The sequence below is a fragment of the Mixophyes fleayi genome, chromosome 4, assembly GCF_038048845.1.
Source record: "Mixophyes fleayi isolate aMixFle1 chromosome 4, aMixFle1.hap1, whole genome shotgun sequence".
Lineage (NCBI taxonomy): Eukaryota > Metazoa > Chordata > Amphibia > Anura > Limnodynastidae > Mixophyes > Mixophyes fleayi.
In genome coordinates, this window is record NC_134405.1 from 73,435,660 (window position 1) to 73,459,728 (window position 24,069).

The 24,069-nt window shown below is 39.5% G+C and overlaps 1 protein-coding gene across 4 annotated transcripts in view; it reads left to right on the forward strand.

The window, feature by feature from the left end:
* The first annotated feature begins 5,193 nt into the window (after positions 1-5,193).
* Positions 5,194-24,069, forward strand: part of LOC142151629 (disintegrin and metalloproteinase domain-containing protein 9-like) — a 51,160-nt gene continuing 32,284 nt past the window's right edge. For 2 of the 4 annotated variants that reach the window (XM_075207466.1, XM_075207470.1), the window contains exons 1-10: positions 5,194-5,293; positions 6,337-6,472; positions 6,817-6,887; positions 7,397-7,458; positions 9,347-9,425; positions 10,234-10,310; positions 18,337-18,526; positions 20,473-20,538; positions 21,675-21,746; positions 22,767-22,936. In XM_075207466.1, the coding sequence (XP_075063567.1) occupies positions 5,249-5,293; positions 6,337-6,472; positions 6,817-6,887; positions 7,397-7,458; positions 9,347-9,425; positions 10,234-10,310; positions 18,337-18,526; positions 20,473-20,538; positions 21,675-21,746; positions 22,767-22,936 (968 nt within the window). In that variant the 5' untranslated portion in view covers positions 5,194-5,248. Of the gene's footprint in view, positions 5,294-6,336; positions 6,473-6,816; positions 6,888-7,396; positions 7,459-9,346; positions 9,426-10,233; positions 10,311-18,336; positions 18,527-20,472; positions 20,539-21,674; positions 21,747-22,766; positions 22,937-24,069 lie in introns of those variants that run through there. The other 2 variants (XM_075207467.1, XM_075207468.1) reach the window with 2 other exon arrangements.

A 24,069-nucleotide genomic window follows, 5' to 3' on the forward strand; every position in this document is an offset into this window, starting at 1 on the left:
TCCTGATCCTAAGGGATTTCTGCTCCACATGCTTATAGTCAAGCACAGAATCACAGTACTGCCCTGACTGCAGGGTCCAACTGTACTGCTACACATGGCATCCCTCCTGCTTAGGGACACACAACTCAATGTCCCAGGGCTCTTTATGGACCCTGGCTCCCATCGGATGCTACACATCCCCTGGCACATATGCAACGCTGGCCACGCCCCAAGTGGTCGTTGACCACACCCCAACCAATTACGCAATTGCTCACATCACCGGGTGCAAGACCTAACGGCCACCGCTCTTACACCACCGCAGGGGCGTGGCCATGGAGTGCATAGCTAGCACCTCCCTCCCACCACTTACATCTCCCTCCCACCTTCCCTAACATGAAGCATGCTGCACTAACTGGCTCACTCAAAGGAAGAGTGGGAAATATGTTGTGACAATATATTTCCAGACAAAAGTAGCAAACAAGCAAATATGGAAAACATTGCACCTTAACAACTTGTACAATGCCTGATAAACTTACAGTGATAAACTTACAAAATAAGTGTTACCAAATACCAATCCAACTTTCAAAGGAAATTCTTTTTGAGTCAAACTATATTCTAAAATGAAGTACAAGCAAGGAAATTGTTTATCCACAACATTTTGAAAACCAGAATTGACAACATAAATAATTGCGGCTGCTAGGCGATAATTGATCACTATTCGCTATCTCCTATAGTAACTATTCAATTTCATGAAGAAGGGAAGTCAATAGGTAATTTTATAAATGTAATTTATATAGATCTTAGGCTTGGTGCTCCAAATGATGGAAAAATCTCTTATGCATAAAAGTCTAAGTCCCAAGCATTTTCAATGATAGATTCTGTTCCTGTACAGCTTGATGTACAAACTTCTCCATTGGCTAACTCCCTTCCTCTACTAGATTTATACAGCACCCTTGTCTTCACTGATACAATGATTGCTGCAAAAGCGGGTTCTGTGTACCTCTTGTGATTGATAAGCTCTCAAAACAGTCAAAAAATCAGTTACTACAACAAATATTCATCATCATCATTTATTTATATAGCACCACTAATTTTGCAGCGCTGTACAGAGAACTCATTTACATCAGTCCCTGCCCCTTTGGAGCTTACAGTTTAAATTCCCTAATATGGACACACACAGACAGAGAGGGAGACACTAGGGTCAATTTTGATAGCAGCCAATTAACCTACCAGTATGGGGTTTTTTTGGAGTGTGGGAGGAAGCCAGAGTACCCGGAGGAAACCCACGCAAACACAGGCCATGGTTGGGAATCGAACTCATGACCCCAGTGCAGAAGTGCTAACCACTAGGCCACTGTGCTGCCCAATATATTTTCCTCACTGTATATTGCTACATATTAAAGAAATGTCACCGTTTTGTATCATTAGACTGACCAATGACATAATAATAATTCGAGTGAAATTGTTGAACAGGGGTAAATTCAAGTCTGCACAGGACATGGCCTCAAGATTAGAACAATTGGCAGACCATGCTGCTCTTTCCTGTCTGTTTATGCAGCTTTGACTACTTGATGCGGCTGGTGTCTTAAGTTCAGTTGCCTGCACGGATCCTGTAATGTTGGGGTCCTGTTCAGAAAAGAGATTACTATTAGTTACTATTTACCTCCTGGAAAGTATGTCAGAACTGTATTGAAGAGCATTGTTACCCTGGATGTGGGAAATGTTTAACATGTCAGCATCCAAGTGAGTGAAAGCTATATGTGTGTGCAAGAGGCAGAAGTGACAGCCCAAAATGTGCCTACAGGAAGAGGCTGAACTGTGGGTAGCTCTGGAACTACTATGGCCAAGAGTACCCGGTATGTAATGTGACACATACTTGCCTACTCTCCCGGAATATCTATGATGCTCCCAAGTTTCGGGGAGTCCTCCTGGAAGAATAGGTATCCTCCCAGGTCATGGTGGAGGCAGGGCTCAATCACGCAATTTCTAATCATCACCCCCACCCTACTGTATTCAATGCCTTGAATGTTGGCATTTCATAGCAGGAGGCAGAGCGATGGTATCACTACACCCCCCTCAAACACTTGCCACATGACCTCCCCTCTGGGGAATTTTTATATCAGATTAGGCCATGGGCCGACATTTGAGTATAATGTGAAGCTTAAAAGAAGGCTTTATTACTAATTACAAGTATTTTTTTTGATTCATTAATAAAACTAGAATTTTGGTATTCCATCATTGCCAAAGATTTATAAAGATCTTTAAAACCCTTCAGGTAGACCAGTTATTTTGGGGATTAATTCCTTGACCTCAAGTCTATAGAAATGTCATAATTTCTTTCTGAAATATCTAATCCTCAATTTGCAGACTGTCACAGTGTTAGCTGGTGTTCTCTTTGCGTTCCTTGATGAATCAGGCCCACCATGTCCGGCTAAGACACGTCCTGTGAGCAGTCAAGCAAATGAAAAGGAACTAGACACAATGCAACGGGAATGTTTTTGCTTTGGGACACTGCTGATAAGGCCCCAACAGTCCACAAACATTCTCTACCTAATTTAAAAATTCTATTTGACTTAATAAGTTTGGTTTTCATAACTTGATATCAGTGAATGAAAAACTTGTTTTTCATGCAGTGATATACAGCTAAATATTCATCCGTCTGGCCATCTCTGCTGCTGTTGACACCATTGGTCCCCCTTTTCTACTGCACACTTTTCACTTCTTGTTGGCCTTTGTGACACAGTTCTTTCCTGGTTTACTTCCCACCTATGAAACCACTCCTTGGTGTCTACCTGTGGCACTTCCACTTTCCATTAGCAATCTGTTAATGTCTTATATAGCTCTGTTTTTGGCCCTTTATTTCTCTCACTGTACACATCTGGTGTAACCAACTGTCTCTCTGCTTTCTAAACATGGATGTCCCAATGCTTTCCAAAGCTCATTATGTCCAAACAGAGCTTCCCTCATCTTCCATTCTCCCAGATCCACCTCCCTCAAGTCTCCCGTGGCCACTGCCCTGGTGTCACACTGAATCTGCCCTCTGATTTATTCCTCACATCTAGTCTCTCTCCCAGTCCTGTCACCTCTACCTTAGAAATATTGCCAGAATACACCCTTTTCATATGTAACATACCAAAACTAGTATCTATTCTCTCATCATCTTCCGCTATGACTATTGCAACCTCCTGCTATCTGGCATTTCCTTCACCGATCTATCCCCACTTCAATTCATCATAAATGCTACAGCAAGACTTATCTTCCTTTCTCACACTCCATAACTGCCATGTCACTTGCAAATTCCTACACTGGCTTACTGTGTCCGCCATAATCCAATTCAAATTGCTTGCCTTTACCTACAAAGCTCTTAACTCCCATGGGTCTACCCATTTATGGGACTCCCTAGAATGTCCAATTAGACTTTCTCACAGCCTTCAAATCTTTAGACACTCCCTGCAAACCCATCTCTTTATTAGAGTGTACCTTACCGCTACCGATACTACTCACACTAATGCATCTTCACAACTGTCCAAATCTCCACTCTGAGCCACATTTGCTCCTCTTGTTTCAGCTGTGCCCTCTTCCACCAACAATGTAAGCTCTCTAACAAGCAGGGTCTTCATACCCTTTGTTTTCATGTCTGCATTTATTTTGTGTACCTTGTATGTCATTATTTTATGTATGTCCCCTTTTCTTACTGTACGGCGCTATCGAGTACTGTGGCACCTTACAAATCTACGATAATAATAATAGCAATAATAATACTGAACCCAGTTTGCGAAGTCATGACTCTATAATGTACACATATTTCCATGTCAATTTGTAATTACTCTCATAGTTACCTATTTATTCTTAACAGCAGTTTTGTTTACATATACAGTAGAATACACGTTTTCTGTAATTTTACTATTATTACTCTTTATTTATATAGCACAAACATTTTGTGCATCTACACCGGTAACGAGCAACATTTCTCTACCACATGCAAACATGACACATAACACACGGATCCTTCCTATCAGCTGTTAGCAATGCAGGCTGGGTATTAACAGACAGACAAAGCAGTAAAGACATTACTAGCAAGCTTACAATCTGTAGGTAAATAGGAGTTTGATACATGAGGTTACCTGCCACTTATTGCATACTGTTGCATCCATATAGCAATAGGAAAAAGTAGTGAGTGGAGCTAAGGGATCAAGTCAGGGGTCAGAAGGTTTCAGAATATAGAAAGAGAATAAATGTAAGTTTGAAGGAACTGTGTAGCGAATAATAATATTAATCAGGTGAGTGATATAGACCAGCTCACTATACTGCCTTTTCAACAACATATTGAGTCCAGAGTCGGAACTAGCGAGCTATGGGCCCCGATGCAGGGAGGAGGGAACCAGGGCCCCCAACCCTCTGCATCTGCCATGCAGCGGGACCCATTATCTCCATGCGTGGAACCTGCCACACCAATGGTAGTCCCCCCCTGGGTGAGTCCTTGCCCTGACTAACTCATACAATGAGGAGCAATTCACTATTGGTGTGGTGAACTCCTACCCCTCCATAACTAGCTCAAAACTCCTTGGACTTCAGGAGGAAGTGACCCTGTGTGGTGGCTGCGCATGTGCGACTAAAGTCACGCAAATGCATAGCGATGGGACCCAGAGATGAATCAAGAGAGGCTTCTCCAACAGCAATGGACGGCTATGGACTACATTGGAACAATAAACTAATGTCAGATGGCATTAGTTTTTTAAGGCTGGAACAAAAAGAAAAGCTTTTCGCCGCTTGTTAAATTGGGTCAAATCGTAGTCCCCATAGAAGTCTATAGGGACTGCAGTATACAATTTAAAATAGGTTAAGGCAGGAAAAATCTCAAATTTCTCCTACTTTAACCCCTTGATAAATTGAAAGAAGAACTACGATGGCCATTCTCCTAGGAAAAAGGCTGTTTTCTCTGGATTTTTGGCTCATCACAGCTTAATAAATAGATCCCAAAAAGAGAGACAGTTTGTAAAGAAGCAATGGTATTTTACAAATGAAGAACTACCTCCCCCCAAAAAGTAGTCATTTAAAGGTTGTTAGTAAGAGTCTACAGTAGGTGGTAGTTTAGCTTTAATCCCAGAGTAAATTCTGATCTGCTTCCATCCAGAGGTTCTTCTTTGCAGCTGACACATCTCCAGTAGCTCCGCCCCCTAGAGTTCAGTCATGTGATTTGTGATGTCATGAACATACACTTGTAGGTGCTCAACTTTCTCCTGTCTCCTGGGTGGACTCAGTGGCAGATATGTCAGCTCAGCTGGTTTTAGCAGTGTGCCTGATGGGTGTGACAGTAAGTCCTCTTTCTCTATTTTTTATTATATATATTTCTGTCTGGCATTTATAATAACTGCATACCTGTGTGTCAGATATATATATATATATATATATATATATATATATATATATATATATATATATATATATAGTCTAGTGAAGTGATGGGGTGTCCTTACTAAACTTCAAAGTTAGTGTTAAACTCTAGCATAAGGCGGCCATTTTTCTTTTTTCTGTGATTAAGTTGTGTAAGTGATGGGTTCACTGATATCAATGAGTGTGCGCAATGAATCGTTACAGATGCCAGAAAACACATACATGTCTTTGTGTCCTGTCAGTGTATCTGTCACTGTGAGCAGGCACCCGTGTGTCATACCTGGATCACCTGGTCACAATATCTAACCTCCACCTGTGTGTCCTACATGGATCACCTGATCACAGAATCTAACCAGCCACTTGTGCCTCATACCTGGATCACCTGGTCACAGCAGCTGATCCTGGAAAATTAGTTTTAAAGTGCTTTAGTGATCTCATTAGTTCATTGTGAATTGATTGGATTTACTTCTATAAATATTGGTGCAGCCCACAAAAAGGCTGCCTCAACTTTGTGTAGGAAACAGATGCTCTTTAATAGGGCTCATATGTGTCCCTAGGAAAGTCCATTACTTCCACCAAAAATCTTTAACTCACAGTACCTATTTCCCATCATTTAAACTTCTGTTGAACCCAAGGTAACAGGACACATTGAAATAGGTTCCTATAAGTGCCGCCTCATTTAGGACCTTGAAGGAAATATGAGGTGAGTGTTTATGGCCTAACCAAACTTCAGGTCACATAGAGATCTGGATTTGTCATTCCAAAATTACAGGAGCCCTACTCTTTAAGCAAGATAATATAGATGGCTCTTCACACATCTGTTGTCAGAACCAGCATCTACTTTTATTACACAAAACACAAAAAATATTCACACAGCTTAATTCAGCCAAACGTAGGCTTTGAATCTGGTATTAGTCATGAGTTTAGTATGTTCTTACATATGTTGGTGATTTTTTTTTACAGTGGGTAAGATCTCAAGACTTACCACTCCAACAGTTTTTGGGTGACCTGGACATAGAAAGAATTGATTCTCAGTCCTGGACTGAGGACCTAGAGGACGATTATGACTACAAAAATAAACAAACAGTTTCTTCAGCAGGTGTGTAACATACATTGACCTAAAGGGCATTTCTGCATTAAAAAGGTTATATATCTTCTAAGCATATACATAATTTGTCTGCATATTTCGTTAAATTATATTTGCCTAAATAAGTCTGTATTTGGCTACCTATTGCATCTCTGTTTGTGATTTAGAGGTTTATTTTTTAATGGGGCGAAAGCTTCCCCAAGCAAAGTATGGGGAAGGCTATTTACCATGGACAGCGGTGGTACAAATACTGTTATGACATGTCCACGCTATAAAGTACTTTATTCCGGTAATTTAAATGTGGAATGATTCTACAATTAATTCCATTAATTTTACTCTTCTTAACCTGGTAATAGGTGCAGATTCATATATTGTGCCTTCCTATGAAATCATAGAGCCAAAACAGATATCTCCTAGTGTTCCAGAAGTAAGTTTGAACTCCTATTTTATAGTGTCTTCCCCATTTTTGTCCATCGAATGAACATAAAATGCTGACATATAATATAATGTTTTCCTTGTCTAGGTGAGTGAAACATTTAGAACAAATTTCCTATGAATTTCAGTAATGCGTATCAACCAGATCAGTTTACAAGATTGCAATGAAAATTATAGGATTTGGGAGCAAAGTTGTCTTTTAAAATGTAATGTCTGAACAAATCTTTTTTTTATAAACAAAGTCTATAAAAAAGTCACAGACATAACATAAACATCAAAATAATTGAATAACTGTGCATTATAAACAAATTTTTATTTCCTTTGAAAGTTTAACCTATTTATTTTGTTTGAATGAGAAATAAACAATGTTTGTCCAATATCACAAGATGTTATGTGAACTAAACTTGTTCTAAATAGATATCTAGTTATTTATGTAATCAGGCAGCACTCACTGCCTATAGAAAGACTTTAACTGAAATACATATGGCTTTGAATTGACAGGAGCCCCTGCTTTATTCCATCACAATTGCAAAGAAGCCTCTTACCATGTTCTTGATGAAACAGTAAGTGACTGTTTTTAACCTACTTTGTTGTGTAATAGGAAAATTAACAGTGTTTTTAAGATGTGGAAGACGAGTGTGAAATATCACCTGGCTGGGTGACCATGTCTTATTTTGGCATTTGTTTAATTTCAAAAGTTCCGTAAATGTTATGTCCATTATTTTATATTTTACTGTCTTCTCTCAGAACATACAGTCATGGCCAAAAGTTTTGAGAATGACACAAATATTATTTTTCACAAAGTCTGCTGCCTCAGTTTTATGATGGCAATTTGCATATACTCCAGAATGTCATGAAGAGTAATCAGATGCATTGCAATTAATTTTTAAGTCCCTCTTTGCCATGACAATGGACTTTATCCCAAATACAACATTTCCACTACATTTCTGCCCTGCCACAAAAGGACCAGCTGACATCAGGTCACTGATTCTCTCGTTAACACAGATGACAGTGTTGACGAGGACAAGGCTGGAGATCACTTTGTCATGCTGATTGAGTTAGAAAAACAGAGTGGAAGATTTAAAAGGAGGTTGGTGCTCAAAATCATTGTTCTTCCTCTGTTAACCATGGTTACCTGCAAGGAAACAAATGCAGTCATCATTGCTTTGCACAAAAATGGCTTAACAGGCAAGAGTAAGATTGCACCTAAATCAACCATTTATCGGATCATCAAGAACTTCAAGGAGAGAGGTACAATAGTTGTGAAGAAGGCTTCAGGGCGCCCAAGAACATCCAGCAAGCGTCAGGAACGTCTCCTAAAGTTGATTCAGCTGCAGAATTGGGGCACCACCAGTGCAGAGCTTGCTCAGGAATGGCAGCAGTGTGAGTGCATCTGCACGCACAGTGAGGCGAAGACTTTTGGAGGATGGCCTGGTGTCAAGAAGGACAGCAAAGAAGCCACTTCTCTCCAGGAAAAACATCAGGGACAGACTGATATTTTGCAAAAGGTACAGGGATTGGACTGCTGAGGACTGGGGTAAAGTCATTTTCTATGATGAATCCCCTTTCGGTTACAAATGCTGCGATAAGACTGATATTCCTCTGTCACTGCTCCATATGCAATACACCACCTTGCAAATCCCTATAATGGACTAAAATATCTATCAGAATCAAATGCAAATAATTCACCATAACCTATAAAGCCCTTAACAACATTGCTCCATCATACATCTGAAACCTGGGGGTAAATGTATGAACATCCGGATTCTTCATCTCCGGCGAGTTCAGCGTCTTCAGCGCTTAAATTTAAAGCGGCGCTGCCTTGTAAAGGGAAGTTAATAAAATTTGAGCTGGAATGTATGAGCGGAGGGGGTGGGGCTTCGCGAATTACGCCATTTTGGCCCCACCCCCAGAGACGTTATACTTGTTTGGGGTCTTTTTACACTGTAAAAAGACACAAAACAGGCATTACGTCACTGGGGGTGGGGCCAAAATGACGCGAATAGTGAAGCCCCACCCCCTCCGCTCATACACTCCTCCTGCCCTCCAGGATCTCCTGGACCCAGCCAACATAAGGTTGGCAAGTATGAACTCCCCCCGTCAGACAGTTCACACTGTTGCACCTTGCTGATGCCACAGTTTTGACCTGAAAATCATTTTTCTTCTCCATAAAAACTGGTGCATTTCAGCAACAGTAGGTGTGTGGCTTCATAAAACAATAATACCACTGTTGTATGTCCAGAGGAAAATGTCACCCAACATGCACTGGCTGCTAGGTTATAGCAAAACATTACTATGTAATAGCAAACAGAACTAGATTGTTTTTTACAATTCCATTACCCCTGGCAAAAAAAATTAGTGTTTTCTAGTTTGCATTAAAAACTAGTCAATTAAAGCCCATTTGCACTCTCATCAAGCCCAGTAAACTGATTATCGCGCATGTCTTTGTAGGTTCTTTTTGCCGATGGATTTTCAAGTATACATTGATGATGAAATGGAAACAGCGCTATCAAAATCCATACGGAGCTTGGTGTGTCCTTCATGTAGTCATTTCTATTTTGCTTTTTGTTTGTATACTGGAAAGATAAATTAATAAACTAAAACAAAATTGTATATATGCTTCACCTGCGCTCCTCCAAGGATGGGAAAAGGGAATTTGCTTTGCTTTATATATTAAGGGGGTTACAACCAGAGTTAAGTAAGAAGACTTTGTCATGCTTTTATCAATTAAAGTACTACTGTGATGCCTTTTCTGTTAATGCAATCTCACGAGTTAACAGATAAAATTATTTACAAAAAATTATTTACATATCTTTTTCAATTATTTTTTTTCTGTCATAAAATTATAGTACTATTGGTCCATTCACCAGAAAGTGAATATTACTGTCAGGGCTGATGGTGAAGGTATATATAATTTAAATAGTATATCTAGCAATAGGTCAGTGTAGGACCTGGCTATAATAAGGTGCCCTTGACACTGGGTTGCAGGCTTAAATGTTTTGATCAAAATATGAACTAATACCTCATGTTTTCATTTTGCTAGATACACAAATATATGCAGTGTTAAGGTTAAGCATTGACAACAGCTGTCTTTTTGTTTTATAAACATATATGGGAATTTATATTGCCATGCAGCTAGTACCATATAAAATATGGTGTATACCAAGCACAGGCTTATTTTTAATTAATTTCTAGTATCCCGTTAACATTTGGGCATTGCAACACAACACAAGTTATTCAAATTTTTTTTCACACCATTCAAGTTTTACTAATGTTGTTGCAATGTTTTGTAATTAAATGTTTTAAGACCTTGAATTGTACACTTTGTTTTGTTTTAGAGCGATTGCTACTATATTGGAAAAATCCTGGATTCCGATGGATCGTCTGTTATGCTGAGAACATGCTTTGGACTCCGGTACTATTACTCCAGTGATTGAGTGTTACTGTCAATGTGCTGCCACCAGACAATGAAAAGCAACCATGTAGAATGTTTCTGTTGTTTGGTGTCAGCTCTGCTCTCCTAATGAGGTAGTTGCTTGCAGATTAACATGATCAGTGAGGGTGGCCATAATTTTAAAAAGTTGGGAAATGGTTTAAACTGTATTATTCTTTATTTATGAGTTTTTAACATTATGTCAGGCGCCGTCCCGCACGGCCGCCTGTCCTTCCGCCCAGTGCGTCTGGTTGCTTAGCAACCAGACGGATAACTTCCGGATTCTCGGCTGCCCGACCTCTGCAAGACAGCGCGCCCAGTTGCTAGGCAACGGGACGCTATAGTGGATTCCTGGCGCTGAATATGACAGCGCTGCAGCGCTGATGTTGATTGGAGCACTCCTGTATTTAAACTTCCTCTAGCCCTCGTACCAGTGCCAGAGTATCAGGTCTTCCTGTCTCCAGCGTGTTAGTGTGTATTCCAGTCTTCTGCATTGTTCCTGACTATCCCCGTGCTGCTTGTGACCTTTTGACCTGGACCGTTTTTGACCACCTCTATTTGGATTCTCCCTTGTACTGTGCTACTTGAACGCTATCGACCCGGCTTGTCTCACCATTCTTCTGGATATCCTTGTGTACTTCATTCCACCAGAACGTTACCGACCCGGCCTGTCTGACACCTCTTGTATCTCGCTGTTGACTCGTGGGAGGACCGCGACCTGCGTGTCCCTGCAGCGGAGTCCATACTTCCTTGCGGGGGTCCCTGGTGAATACCAGGGGCACGTTAGATTCCGCACCTTCCTCTGAGTTGCGCCAACAAAGCAGGTACGCATATAGTTGTGACACAATAATCAGATACCATCCATGACAAACAGGTATAGGAAAAAAAGTTGTGGTTGTACAAACAGAATCCAACGTTTATATTATATATATATATGTATATATATATATATATATATATATAGATATATATATATATATATAAGATAAATAAGATTAAATATAGGTAGAACGGAAGGAGTGGTAGGGTGAGGACAGGGGTCTAATATTTCTTGAGACCACCGGGCTATATAAACTTTATACTATTTTCAAAGTAAAAAAACAAATACCAAGAGACAGGGAGGCACCAGATTAACTGGGACTGAGTTTTTGGTATAAGTGTACATGGGTATCGGGCAGGTTCTAAGGGGGGGATGGATGACTTAAGGTGGGGAAGATAACTGTGTAGATTGGCTTTGGTAAAATAACCAAGGGGCCAACCCTGATTAAAGGTGTTATACTTTTCTTGGAGATGTTATGATCTCCATGCATGCAATAACCCAAACATAGGAAATGAGGGAAGAAAGGTGGGGTGCGTCTCAACACTTCCAAAATGTAGCTAAAGGCATTTTTCTGTAGCAAGAATATGGGAGTCTCGTTTAGCTGAGTGTTTGTCAGATTCTTTGAGAGGGTAAGATATATGGAAGAACCTGACATGGGAGGAGAGAAGCTATGAAGTCTTGGACCTTATCTGTAAAGGGTGAAATCTTTGGACATGTCCACCAAATATGGAGAAAGGTTCCAGTCTGGCCCCATTCCCTCCAACAGGTCACTAGTCACTACTACTGACTAGTTTGTCAGTAGTATAGTACCATCTATAGTAAATCTTGGGAATTTTATCTTGAAGATCATCAAAGGTCAGCTGGATAAAACATATTCCAGCTCAGATCCATGTTTAGGAATATGAATGTGACAGACCTAGGGGACAGTTAGTGTTGTGCCATAATGAAATCAGGGGAGAGTATGGAGCTTGTAAAGTAAGCATGGCTTTACATCTGTCCCAAATTTTGTTAGTGAATTGGAGTGTGGGATGGAGTTTAGAAAGATGTGCTCTCGCTGGTTTTGGGAGTCCCCAGGGGTTGGAGAGGGATGTAAGTTTGAGGAGTTTGGACTTAATAGCAAGCAAGGACAGAGCAGCAGGAGGGGCAAAGAGGGCTCAAGTGGGCTGCCCAATAATACGTTTTTATGTCTAGAAAGCCTCTGCCGCCATGTCTTGTGTTTTTTTTTTAAGACTGTAGAGTCAGGTTCTGGGATTTTTATTGTTCCAGAGAAACTTTTAGATGTTTTTCTAGTTGTTTTTTAAATCTGAATTAGGGACCCTAACCAGGGGTGTTTGGTATAGGTAAAGAAGTTTGGGGAGGAAAATAGTTTTCACTGCAATGATCCTGCCCAGCCATAAAATTATTAGCGTTTTCCAAGCATACAAGTCCGATCTGATCCTAGAGAAAATTCTTGGCAAAAAAGGACTCATAGGATTGAGTAATGTAGACCCCCAAGAATTTAATCTTTTTTCCCTCCATTTAAAGTCAAATTTGGTGGAGTTATGTTGTTTTAAGGCAATATTTTGTTTGCAAATCGAATTAAAAAAATAAGTCAAAACATTTTTGTAATGTAAGATTTTTAAGATTTTTACAGATATGTCCTATTTTAACAATTCTCATGATCCATCAAGGACCCCTATGTTTCGCGAGACAGAGATCGATATTTTCCGTGCTGTCATCCATTTGATATGCTGCAGTTTATACAGTTCCTCGCTATCAATCTTGGATCCGTGACAGTCCCCTTGAAATCTCCTATGTGCATCACGCTTTTATATTCAATTACAATGACCCATAGGAAGTCTGGGGGGAGTTAGTGCCCTGTGTAATAATATAAATAAATAATTTTAAAATGACCCACTTCCCAAAGCCTTAATTAGCATCAGTGCTTGACAACATGGGTTGGTTTGCATTATAATAGGTAAATTACAGGTGAACCATATATTACAACAAAAAGTTCCCCGGAGCTAACTGAAAGAACTGAGGACCAAATTTAACATGAAAAATTTATTGATAATAAAATACTCCCACAATGAAGAGAGCAAAAAACAAAAAAACATGCCTATAATAACTAAAAATAGCAAATGAATAGATCCTAGGAGCAGAAAAAATTACATATTCCAGTTTTCTCCAGATGATTGTAGTCGGTATCATACACTTGATCCTCACTTCACCAAAATAAAGGCCCCAAGAGAGAGAGTAGTCTAAAAACAACCAAAGGCAGTCCTGAATTCCGTGGTTATAAACTTACTTGGTGGAATAATAAAGGAGGTACCTTGCACATAGAAAGCGCCCACAGGCTCCGGTAAACAAGTAACATCCTTGTGTTGTTCACTTCTCAAGTCCACAGAGACGCCAGCCGGCTGCGCTCCCAGTCACTGACTCTTCTACTTCAGCAACTTTTTCCGGGTTCCTGGGCACATGCATGTAATTTTTTCTGCTCCTAGGATCTATTCATTTGCTATTTTTAGTTATTATATGCATGCATATGTTTTTCTCTGATACATTTTTTTGGACTAACATTTTTTTGTTCATTTGGTTTTTGCAATTATATATATTTTTTTTACTTTTGTCTACAGACCTTTTATGCAATACATATTATCATTGTATCTTTTATGTATTTTGTGTTTTGCTCTCTTCATTGTGGGAGTATTTTATTATCAATACATTTTTCATGTTAAATTGGTCTTCAGTTCTTTCAGTTAGTGCCGGGGAACTTTTTGTTGTAATATATGGTTTATCTGGAGAGGATTAGGGATCTCCACTCCGCTTCCCCTTAGTTTGGCAGCTTATTTATTACATTTGCAGAGCGCTGGTATACTCCTTCTCTTTTTTTTAAACTACAGGTGAACACTAGTCCCATAGTGAATACCAGTCTAACGGACAACAGTCCCAGGCTGATCAGCGTAGGGCTACTATCTTAGTGGAGAGGGGCACTGTATAAATTAGTGCCCACCCTCCCAGAGGCTACCCACCTCACGCTAAAAAGCATCAGGGCTATTCCTGTTCTTTCTGAGCTGTACCGTATGGGGTAATTAACAAACCAACTTTGCCACTTCCTAAGGCCCATTAGGCCGAAAGAGTAAAAATAAATAAAACACACAGTTTTGAAATAAATGCAACTGGATAAAAGACACCTCAAACCATCTTTTAAAGCTTTATCAATATATCGAAATATAAAATACAAATACATTTTTTTACTTTGTTGCTTCGTTGTAGTTCAAATGTGGAAAAAAAATCACGTGAAAATCCCCATAAAAATGACCCACCCACTCACGACATATGACTGTCACTAAATGATTATGATTGACAGTAGCCTGGACTTCCCTATCCAGTCACTAGTAATTTCCCATGCTGGCAGATTGTGATTGGCTGGTGGAGAGGCTAAGGTTCCGTTTACTGCTGGTCATACTCATTTAGTGACTATTGTGCATTGCAAGTGATTGGTTTGTTTTTAGCAGATTTTTCTGAAATTATTATTTTTTGGTAATTTGGACTAAACACAAGTGGAAGTTGCTCAATCAATTTATAGGTTCATAGCAGGTGCTTAAAAATGTGGGGTTATCCTGAAAGGAACAAACGCAGAAAAAAATCCACCAGCATACTGCTATAACCAGCAAAGAAGCTGCTACTTCAACTTGTACATAAAAATTCAGAAATTTCAGATGCACACATTTGTAATGTATGGAAAGCCATCCGTCTAGATGGCATAATATTCCTAGCAGGTTCTGTCCTTTTCCAGTATGTAGATGATTTGATGTTTGTGTCGCCATCTTTGGAAGCTTGCATCTCCTTTCTTGTCTTGCTCAGAGGGACACAAGGTCTATATGAAAACACTTCAGCTATGTTTGCGAAAGTGCACTATTTTGGAGATGAAATTTCAAAAGGGGAAAGCTCCCTACCTACAGAAAGAATAGGAGCCCTTATCAAGGTTCCAAGGCCTACCACTGTCTTCCAGATAAAACATTTTTTTGGGTATAACTGGCAACTTCTGCCAGTGGATCCTAGGTTACCCCTTAGGCTTTGACTCATATGAGCATCTCAGAACATCTCCCCTGGGAGGACACAAAAGCAGAAGAAACTGTCACATCAAACAGGCACTTTCTGCTTTGGATCTTCCAGACTACAGTTCAGCAAACTTTTCACTCTTTAATATCATGAAAAGGCGGGTGTTGCTGTACAGGTACTTACACGGTTGCATGGAGACAAACACCTCCCTATTGAATATTACAATACATCCATTGATTGAGTAGGCTGAGGTTCCCCTCCTTGTCTTAGGGCTGCTGCTGCAATTGTTGTGGAATCCTCAGCACCTCTTGTGATTGGCTCACCACTCACTGTTGCTGTTCCACACAAAGAAGCAAAGCAAAGACGCAGTAGATGCAATTGCAAATCTAACCTTTTTTTTTTTATTTTTTTTACTGTCTCAGAAAAGACATCACTCTGGCAAAATCCTTACATTGGAGACCTTTTGAAAATATTCAAGTTGATTTAATTAAAATGAAGAAGTGTTGTAATTTTGAATATGTATGTGTATTTGTTTGCATGCACTCTGGTTGGGTTGAAGATTACCTTTGTTCAAAGCAGATACAGTTACTGTCATAATTATAGCCTAGCCAGGATATATATGATAATAATAGTTTAATGTTTCCCAAATAAATGCTCTTGGACAGAGGGATATTTTGGTACAAAAAAAATACTTAGGTTCAATCAAAGTTCAGCCTATATTCCTTATGGGAAACATAGCTGATCAAAAGAATAATTATGTGTAGACTATTATTATCCATTATTCATATCATACCACAATATTTTGCAGCTCAATGCAGAGAACATTTCCGTTTCTTTTCGTAGAATTTCACAGCTAACCAGTTCCAATCTGTCAGTGCAGATGGCTCAGTCATGATGCATGTGACACAGTCATGCTTTCTGAGCAGGTAGGGTACGGTTTAACTATTACAAGAAGTCCGACATGGCCAATCCCTAAATAAAAAAGACGTAATAATGAAAAACCGAATTGAAAATAATCAGACTTACCTTCAACACGACGCTGGAGATCACCGAAGAAAGCAATATAATGATAGCAAGCCATTCCAATAGAAGAACTGACTGGCACTGCAGCGTGACGTCATCGCGACGTCTGTCAATACAAATTTAAAACGGCAATGTGGGGTTAAGTGTTTAAACACTTAAACCTAGGGGTCCCACATTGCCGGTAATCAGGCTGTTACTTACCTCATGGAATTTAGCAAATGTGAACTGGTACTTATCTGTCTGTGAGTCTTGTGCTACTGTGATCTTGCTTAGCTGTGCCTTTTATGGATCATTGTACCAGAAAATTACTTATTACATGTGCATTTAATAATCATGGTTCAGATCCCCTTTCCAGTGGCTCTCACATATGTTATGGCTTTATTTAAGGTATCTATTTATCTCCGTAGAGCACTGGGTATGCCAACTTCAAATTGGCCTCATGGAAGCAAAGTAAAAAAAAAAGAACATTTCAAAAGGGTCTCTGTGAACAATAGCTTATGTCAACCAGTGCCGTTAGGCATTCCTAGGAATATGAGTCAAAACAATCTTACTCTTAATCTGGGTGCTTATATAGCTTTCAATAATAGGTGATATAAGTGGTGATTTCTTTGCTCCTAAAACTGTAATACTATCACAATATATAGGTAATTTTTGGCACAATTGTCACCCAGGGTGAAAGCAGGATTTCTAGAGGGGGTTTTCCAAGCCACGCTGCCACAGTGGGCATGACCAGCATGCAAGGAACGTGGCTATCATTTTAGACTGTACTAGGCTGCTCTCCAACCCCTTTGCAACCCTTCAACTAGAATGGTAATGTACCACTGTTAGGTGCACACAGCTCCCCCTTTCACGAGCAGAGCAGTGTGAAGATGGACATATCTCCCGACTGTCCCTGCAGTTCGGATACAGTCTTAACTGAGCTGAAAATTTGCCCAAAATCATGACTGCCCCACCAGAACCAGTACAGTTAGCAGACTGTCCTGCTCTCCTACCTGTTCTTTCAGCTTTCACTGCCTGCTCCTGCCCGTGTCTTAAGCACAGTAACTGCTTGTCTAGATCCTGGAATGTTGAGGCCCTGTTTGGAAAAAGGACAGAAATAAAGAATGCCTTACAATGAGTGAACATTCTAAGCCACCCTCCTTCTAACACCCATGTTTAATAATTAGACCTCCCTCCCTGCAGCCATAAATAGACTTAAATCCCAAAATTTATAGTATTCAAATTTCATTAAAAAAAAACCATTTCCTTTGAAACAACCCAGAGTTGAAATAATTATTAACATTTAAGAAATGAATCCCCTTCTCCCCAAACACAGCTCCATGATCAATTAATTGCCCCAGCATTATATTAATATTCCCATCACTCGCTTTAAATTAATAGGCACCACTATAACCTTAGTATTAAATTAAATAAACCCCAACATCAAATTTATAATCCCACCATAAATTAATAGCCCCCACCCTCCATTAAATTAATAGCTCACACCCCACCCGACAGTGGGAGCTACTTTGTTTTAAGGAGCTACTACCTTACAACATGGAATGTAATAGCTTTCCATATCTCTCCACAATTTCTCATCACCTGGTCTATACTCCAAACTTTACTGTTTTACACTCGGTCCATACCGAAAGCCTAAATGTCCTATATGCTCCTACTGTCTCTTCACCCCCCTCTAGAATGTAAGCTGTCATAGGCCTGATCCTCTCTACCTTATGTCTCATGTTTGTCCATTTTCAGTCTTACTCTTTTGTTCATTGTCATGTTTGATGCTGTCCTTTGTCACATCTGTTCTGTTAATTACATTCATGTATTTGTTATTCTGCTCAACTGTATGTCCCTTGTCATGTGTGGTGCTGAATTTTTCTTGTATGCCATGCGATTCCATATATTAATTGCATCCATGCATTTATTATTCTGCTCTATTGTACTGTTATTATGATTACGGTTTTCTTGTATATCATTTATGTCAATTATGTCAGGCACCACGGCACCACTGTTATTATGATTACGGTTTTCTTGTATATCATTTATGTCAATTATGTCAGGCACCACGGAATCAGTGGCACCATACAAATAAACGGTGATGATGATGGTTCCTTACTATTTGTTGTATTTTTCCAGAGGGCTTATAGAATTTTCTGATGAAAGTTTCATCATTGAGCCATTCCAGCTTACATCTGGTTTTCTGCACCTGGTCTCCAAAATGGAGGGCAAGTATGTGGCAGACATTTCCATCTCAGAGAATGATACAGATGTAAAAAGTCACAGCTATCAGCACAAGCTTTTCAAACAGTTTGAGCCTTCTTCTCAGGTATGGATTGACTGTATATACAGAACCAATAAATCATACTGTGATGATACCCGGGTATAGGGGAGGAATCCCAAGATTTGTGCCAGTGTAGTATGCCCTTTAGCATCCCCACCAATAGATGCTCTGTTGGCCCCATTTTACTGCCCAGTGAGACAACTATCTCTGTTTTTGCCGGACTCACACCACTGTTTGTATCATGAACTGCTACTGATTGTGTTTTGGGGAGTTGCCAGACTCAGCATTCCTTGTTACAACCAGAACTTTATTCCCCCACCAATCCCAATATCCAACATTCCATTCCCTCTGGGGTTGGGGATTTTATAGCCCTTCAGTTTCTCGCTCTTTGACCATCTTAGTGTTGAGCTCATATTTCTCTTAGTAGGCACCCTATTGGCCACTCTAATCTGGAGGTCACTTGGCAAGAGAAGATAAGATCATCTTGTTGCATCTTGATATCCCACTGTGTCAGTTCTGCTGAGTCTGCTGGTTAAGTTTGGGAAACAATATAATTGGTGGCAATGTTACGATAGCATGGGGGATGGAGCTGGACTCTCTCAGGGTATCAGTTTATCTCCCTCACAGTAGTATCCTTGTAGCCAACTTCAGAATTATCTGATACAGATACACTTGTCATGGAGTTTCCCACATGTAACATAAAACAAAACGCAACATATACAATCTACATTGAATCTTGACTTTGCATGATGCAATAAAGAAATGCTGTATCCCTGTTATCTTGGGCCAAAAAGTATACCAGGTGGGATTACCATTTTTTGACCATGACCTTTGCCACATTCCTTAACCCTCTCTATCCTGGTTATAATAGCTAGGCACTTCTTCTAAATATTGGCATAATCTGCCTCTCAGTCTAGTAGATTGCATGAGATATAGACAATGGGGTGTTTGTCCTCTTCATCTGCAACTTTACTTAGGATAACCCATAGATCAAAAGTATTTTCTGGAAGTCAGAAGCAGCAAGTACTGGGGTTTGGAACAAAACACCAGGATCAAGAAGACTTCCTGGTACTCCGGTGACTACACCATGTTTCATACATACTTTTTAGTAGTCACGTCAGCCAATGGTTTGGAAAAAGTGCTGTACTCGGGACACAAACTTGCGGTAGTATCCAGCTGTCCCTGGGAAGGCTTATACCTACTGCTGGCTGTAGGTTGGGACCAGTTTAGTATTACCTCCAGTTTAGGCATTCTGGTCATACTCGGTCTCCCTCTACCTTGGTGCCCCAAGTATTGCACTTCCACCATCCCTAACTGCCACTCATCAGGTTGTATTGTCAGTCCATCTGACTGGATGCAGGCTAGAATCCTGATTAACTGTTTCAGGTCCTCCTCCCGGGTGCCACTTTAGATGGCAATGTTATCCAAGTAGGCCTGAATGAATTCCTGACATCCTGCCAAGATATTGTTCACCATCTGCTGGCAGGTGACCAGGGCATTATTAATTATTATTCCGATTTGCTGAGAAGCCCCAGAGTCCACATGATGGGCTGCCGAGTGGGAACGTCCAGGCAGGCTGGTGAATAGGGTTGTTTTTGTGGTATTTGCACCATTTAGCATTTTGTTTCAGTTTTATTCTCTTCTTCCTGTTATTACCCTAAACATTAGCTTGATGTAGCTCAATTATATTAACGAAAGACAACCTTTTTCAGAATGTTTCATTTAATAAAAAATAAAATGCACAAGGTTTATAGCAATTTCTTTAGGGTATATCAAAAGGGGGTGTGGAAATTAGATTAACAAGCCTCAGCATATTGTTAAATTAACCTAAGTAGCTAAAAACATTATTGCCAAGTAATTAATATTATGGGTAGCTAGATAGAAATCAATATTTAATCATTAAGTAGTTTAATATCTATTTTATGTAGCTGTTAAATAGAATAAGGATTGACATTTATAAGACTTGTTAGATTCAAGATTTATATTTTCAGCTTAAAGCATCGATTTTTGGGATCCGACGATATATGAAAGTAGCCCTGTTTGTAACAGTGGAAGTGGTGAGTAGAAATATTTGTGCTCTCAGCTTTGGTCAGAAAGTTCTGAAGTCGTTGGACACATTCTGCTATGATTTCTTATAGGTGTAAACACTATTACTGATACTATTGATTAGCTAATTCCTGACCACGTATATTGAGTACTGTTCTGAACACCTACAAGGCCTTCATATGGTGGCTACATACTTTCAGGTCAGATCATTTGCTTTGAATGCCAAACAACCATGTCTTTGTCCAACTTCTTCACAGATGGCTACATTGGATAGATCTGGTCTTTCGGTGGGCTGAATGTTTTTTATTAAAATTAATTTCTGTCATTGGAGAGCTTGTCCCCTTACCACTGGGAGGCAGAACAATATGAAAGCCCTGAATGGCACTACTTGCTGGAGAGAATGTGCCATGCCATTCCTCAGGTTGGCCTGTTCTGCCCTTTCCTTACTGATGAGTTCAAGCACATGGATGACTGATATTCTTGTAACAAGTGGATTTTATTACAGCCCTGATAGTTATATTGACAATTTAGTCTGTATTGTCTGCTGTCTGTAAACATTTCATTGATTTTCCAACCAGAACAATGTCAAACCCACCCAATAGTTTGCATGTCAGTAGTTGGTGGAATATCACACATGGTGATTTCAGGAAGGGGGAAGCTTTATTCAGCTATCCATCCATTGTCTATGTTGGTCACATAGACCATATGTTTTGGGTACACAATTCTCTTATTAACCAGCCCCTAGGCAAAAGAATGAGTCATACTTTTAGTTCGGCTTGTCCTGTTTCCATAGCAGCTTCTGACAGGGTGACTCATGGATTCCATCTTGTCTAAGTGCTTTTCCCACATGAGAATCTGAAATTAGTGTATACATATTTAGTGCTAGAGATTTCTCATGCAGTAACAGGTAAGTGAATGGTGACGTGTGACTACAGAGACAGGGCTGTAAATATGTTTTTCCAGCCTTTAGAAAAATTTGTCATATTGGTCAATTCACCATAGTTCTTATAGCCTAGCCTTGATTATTCTCTATTTTCATTTTTTCAATATTCCAGTTCATATGTTAATGGATAGTACTTAAAAACATAATAAACAGTAAAAACAGTAAAAACATAAAATGTTTATCTTCTTTATGTCTTTGTTCAAGTACAAAGCACTGGGCGGCAGTCCAACAAATGTCATTACAAATTTAATGCAAGTATTTAGCTATCTTAACACGGTAAGTATAGTTTTATTTTATTTATTTTTTAATTATGTTATAAACCTATTTATTCTATGCAAATCTGTTGATTGAATTAACATAACCATTCCATAAATCCCCATCTAAATAATTAAACATAGTAAATTAAATTTACTGAACTTTATTGGAGGAAAACTATGTGTAACTCCAATTTGCGCCATAAAAAGTATGTGCATTATTTATTTATTTAAGTAAAAGCAGTCATTGTAACTGCAAAGTCCTTTTGTTAACAGGATTGTGAATAGGCAGCGTTTCCATGTGTTACCTATGAGTATTATTTGCCTCTACATTATGGTAGCTGAGTCTGCTAAAATATTGTATTAACAATAAGAACCAGCTGACCAGCTAGTATCTGTCCATCAGTTAAAGTGGAACAAAAAATAAAAATCTATTCTGGATTATTTTCATGCATGTTCGTAAATCCAGCTACAGTACATGTCTGTTTGTTTGTGGTCATCTAGCACTAACAGTTCCAGTGTGATTCAGCCATCGCTCTGAGCCCTGAATGGCTGGATCTCATCTAAATTGGTGACTCACAAGTGCGATCAAATTGGGAAACAATCTTATTTCTCAAGAATTGTGTAGGGCTTCCATGTGTCCTGATTTTCTCTGCATTCTCCCCCTGTTTTCCACCAAAAAACTTTTAAAATTATTTGAATATTTGCATAATTATTGACAGCGCCGCGGCTGCTGTATAGTACAGTGCTCGCTCTTGAAACGGAGCTGCTACGCGTGTTTTTGGTTTTCTTTTGGTCAGGGGGAAAACCCCCCCTCTGACAATCCTGCATGCGCCCCTGATTGACTACTAATTACTTATGGCATCCAGTGACTAGAGAAAGAACATAGCCTACATAACACAATTAAGATACTTTTTAGAAACCAAACCATTCATAATATATTTAAATCAAAGCTAATTTGCTTTACTTTAGTTTTCTGCTATTGATTTATTTGAACGTGTTCTCTTACCATAATGTGTCAATTTTTATTTCTTTTTTATAGAAATTTGCTCCATTTAATATGGAAATATTTCTATCTAGTATTGACCTTTGGACGGTGTCAAATCTGTGCAGCATAGTAGAAAGTGCAAGTGACACATTAGAGAACTTTGTTGGTTGGCTGTCAGGAATAGCCTTTAACTTGAGAAGTTATGATATCCCACTACTAATAGTGTAAGTACACAAGCAAAACAATATTTCAATTCCCAATTCAGTTTCTGCAAATGTATAACTAAGGGCAATATTATTTTAATGCTGAATTGAAATGATGTATAGCTACTCTCTGTTGCCCCAAGACTTGGAGAAAAATGTGCTAATTATTCCCTGTGAACTGTGCTAAGGTTGCAGCACAGCATTAGAATTTTTACATGTAATGTTAGTGAACGACATTTAACAAGACTATAGGCCCAACCTAATTTAAGAGGCTCAACACAAGGTTGTCTCCTCCCCCACAGGTCATACCCACTGGGATTCACTCACAAACCAATGATCCATCAGCACTGACATTCTGGGCATCCTATAGTCCCAGTACAAACTAATTTACATATTTCCTCCTCTGGCTCTACTCCCCTGGGAACAATATGATTAAGTATAAGGCGGTACCCCCCATGTCCATTACCCCATAGTGTTCCAGGAGAGCTTTGCATATGGACCTAGTCAATATTCTGGCTGGTGTCCCATTGTGAACTCGGTTCCATCACAGTAATCTTTTCCAGGATCCCCTATGCCACCTATGTTTAGTCACTGGTTTTAATGACATGGATGTTGAAGCAAAGGTCTAGGGGTATTGTGGAGTAGGTTATCCAGACTAAGCTGTAGGCTTGGGAACTATCCTCAGCTTATATTTAGAATCAAACTTTGAAGGCTTATTTCAGTGGTTTTAGAGGGAAGCATGCTGTCCTCATTTCTTACCTCTAGTCAGACTACTTAAGAATCCAAGTCTTGGCATTGTCAGACCTGTTCAACATTCCCTAGCTTCCAACTCTCATGTTTGTACATTTCTCCAGGAGGTGACACATGTGGTACCCAGTATAAACTTCCCACGGATCCCTGGGACTTGAACCAATTTCAGCAAGAAAGTGGTTTCCTGTTCCAAATTATTTTTATCTGTTGCTGCCGGTGGGAGGTTTCTCCTATTAAGTGGGAGTAAATAGGCAGATCTATGGTACTGTGAGTAATGTTGAGACATCTAAATGACTAATACATCCACAGGATCCATTTAGGGACTTTCCCCAGTTTGGAATTGAGACAGGAAAAGACATTTTTTTCATTGACATTAATAATAATTATGTCATATATACAGATTT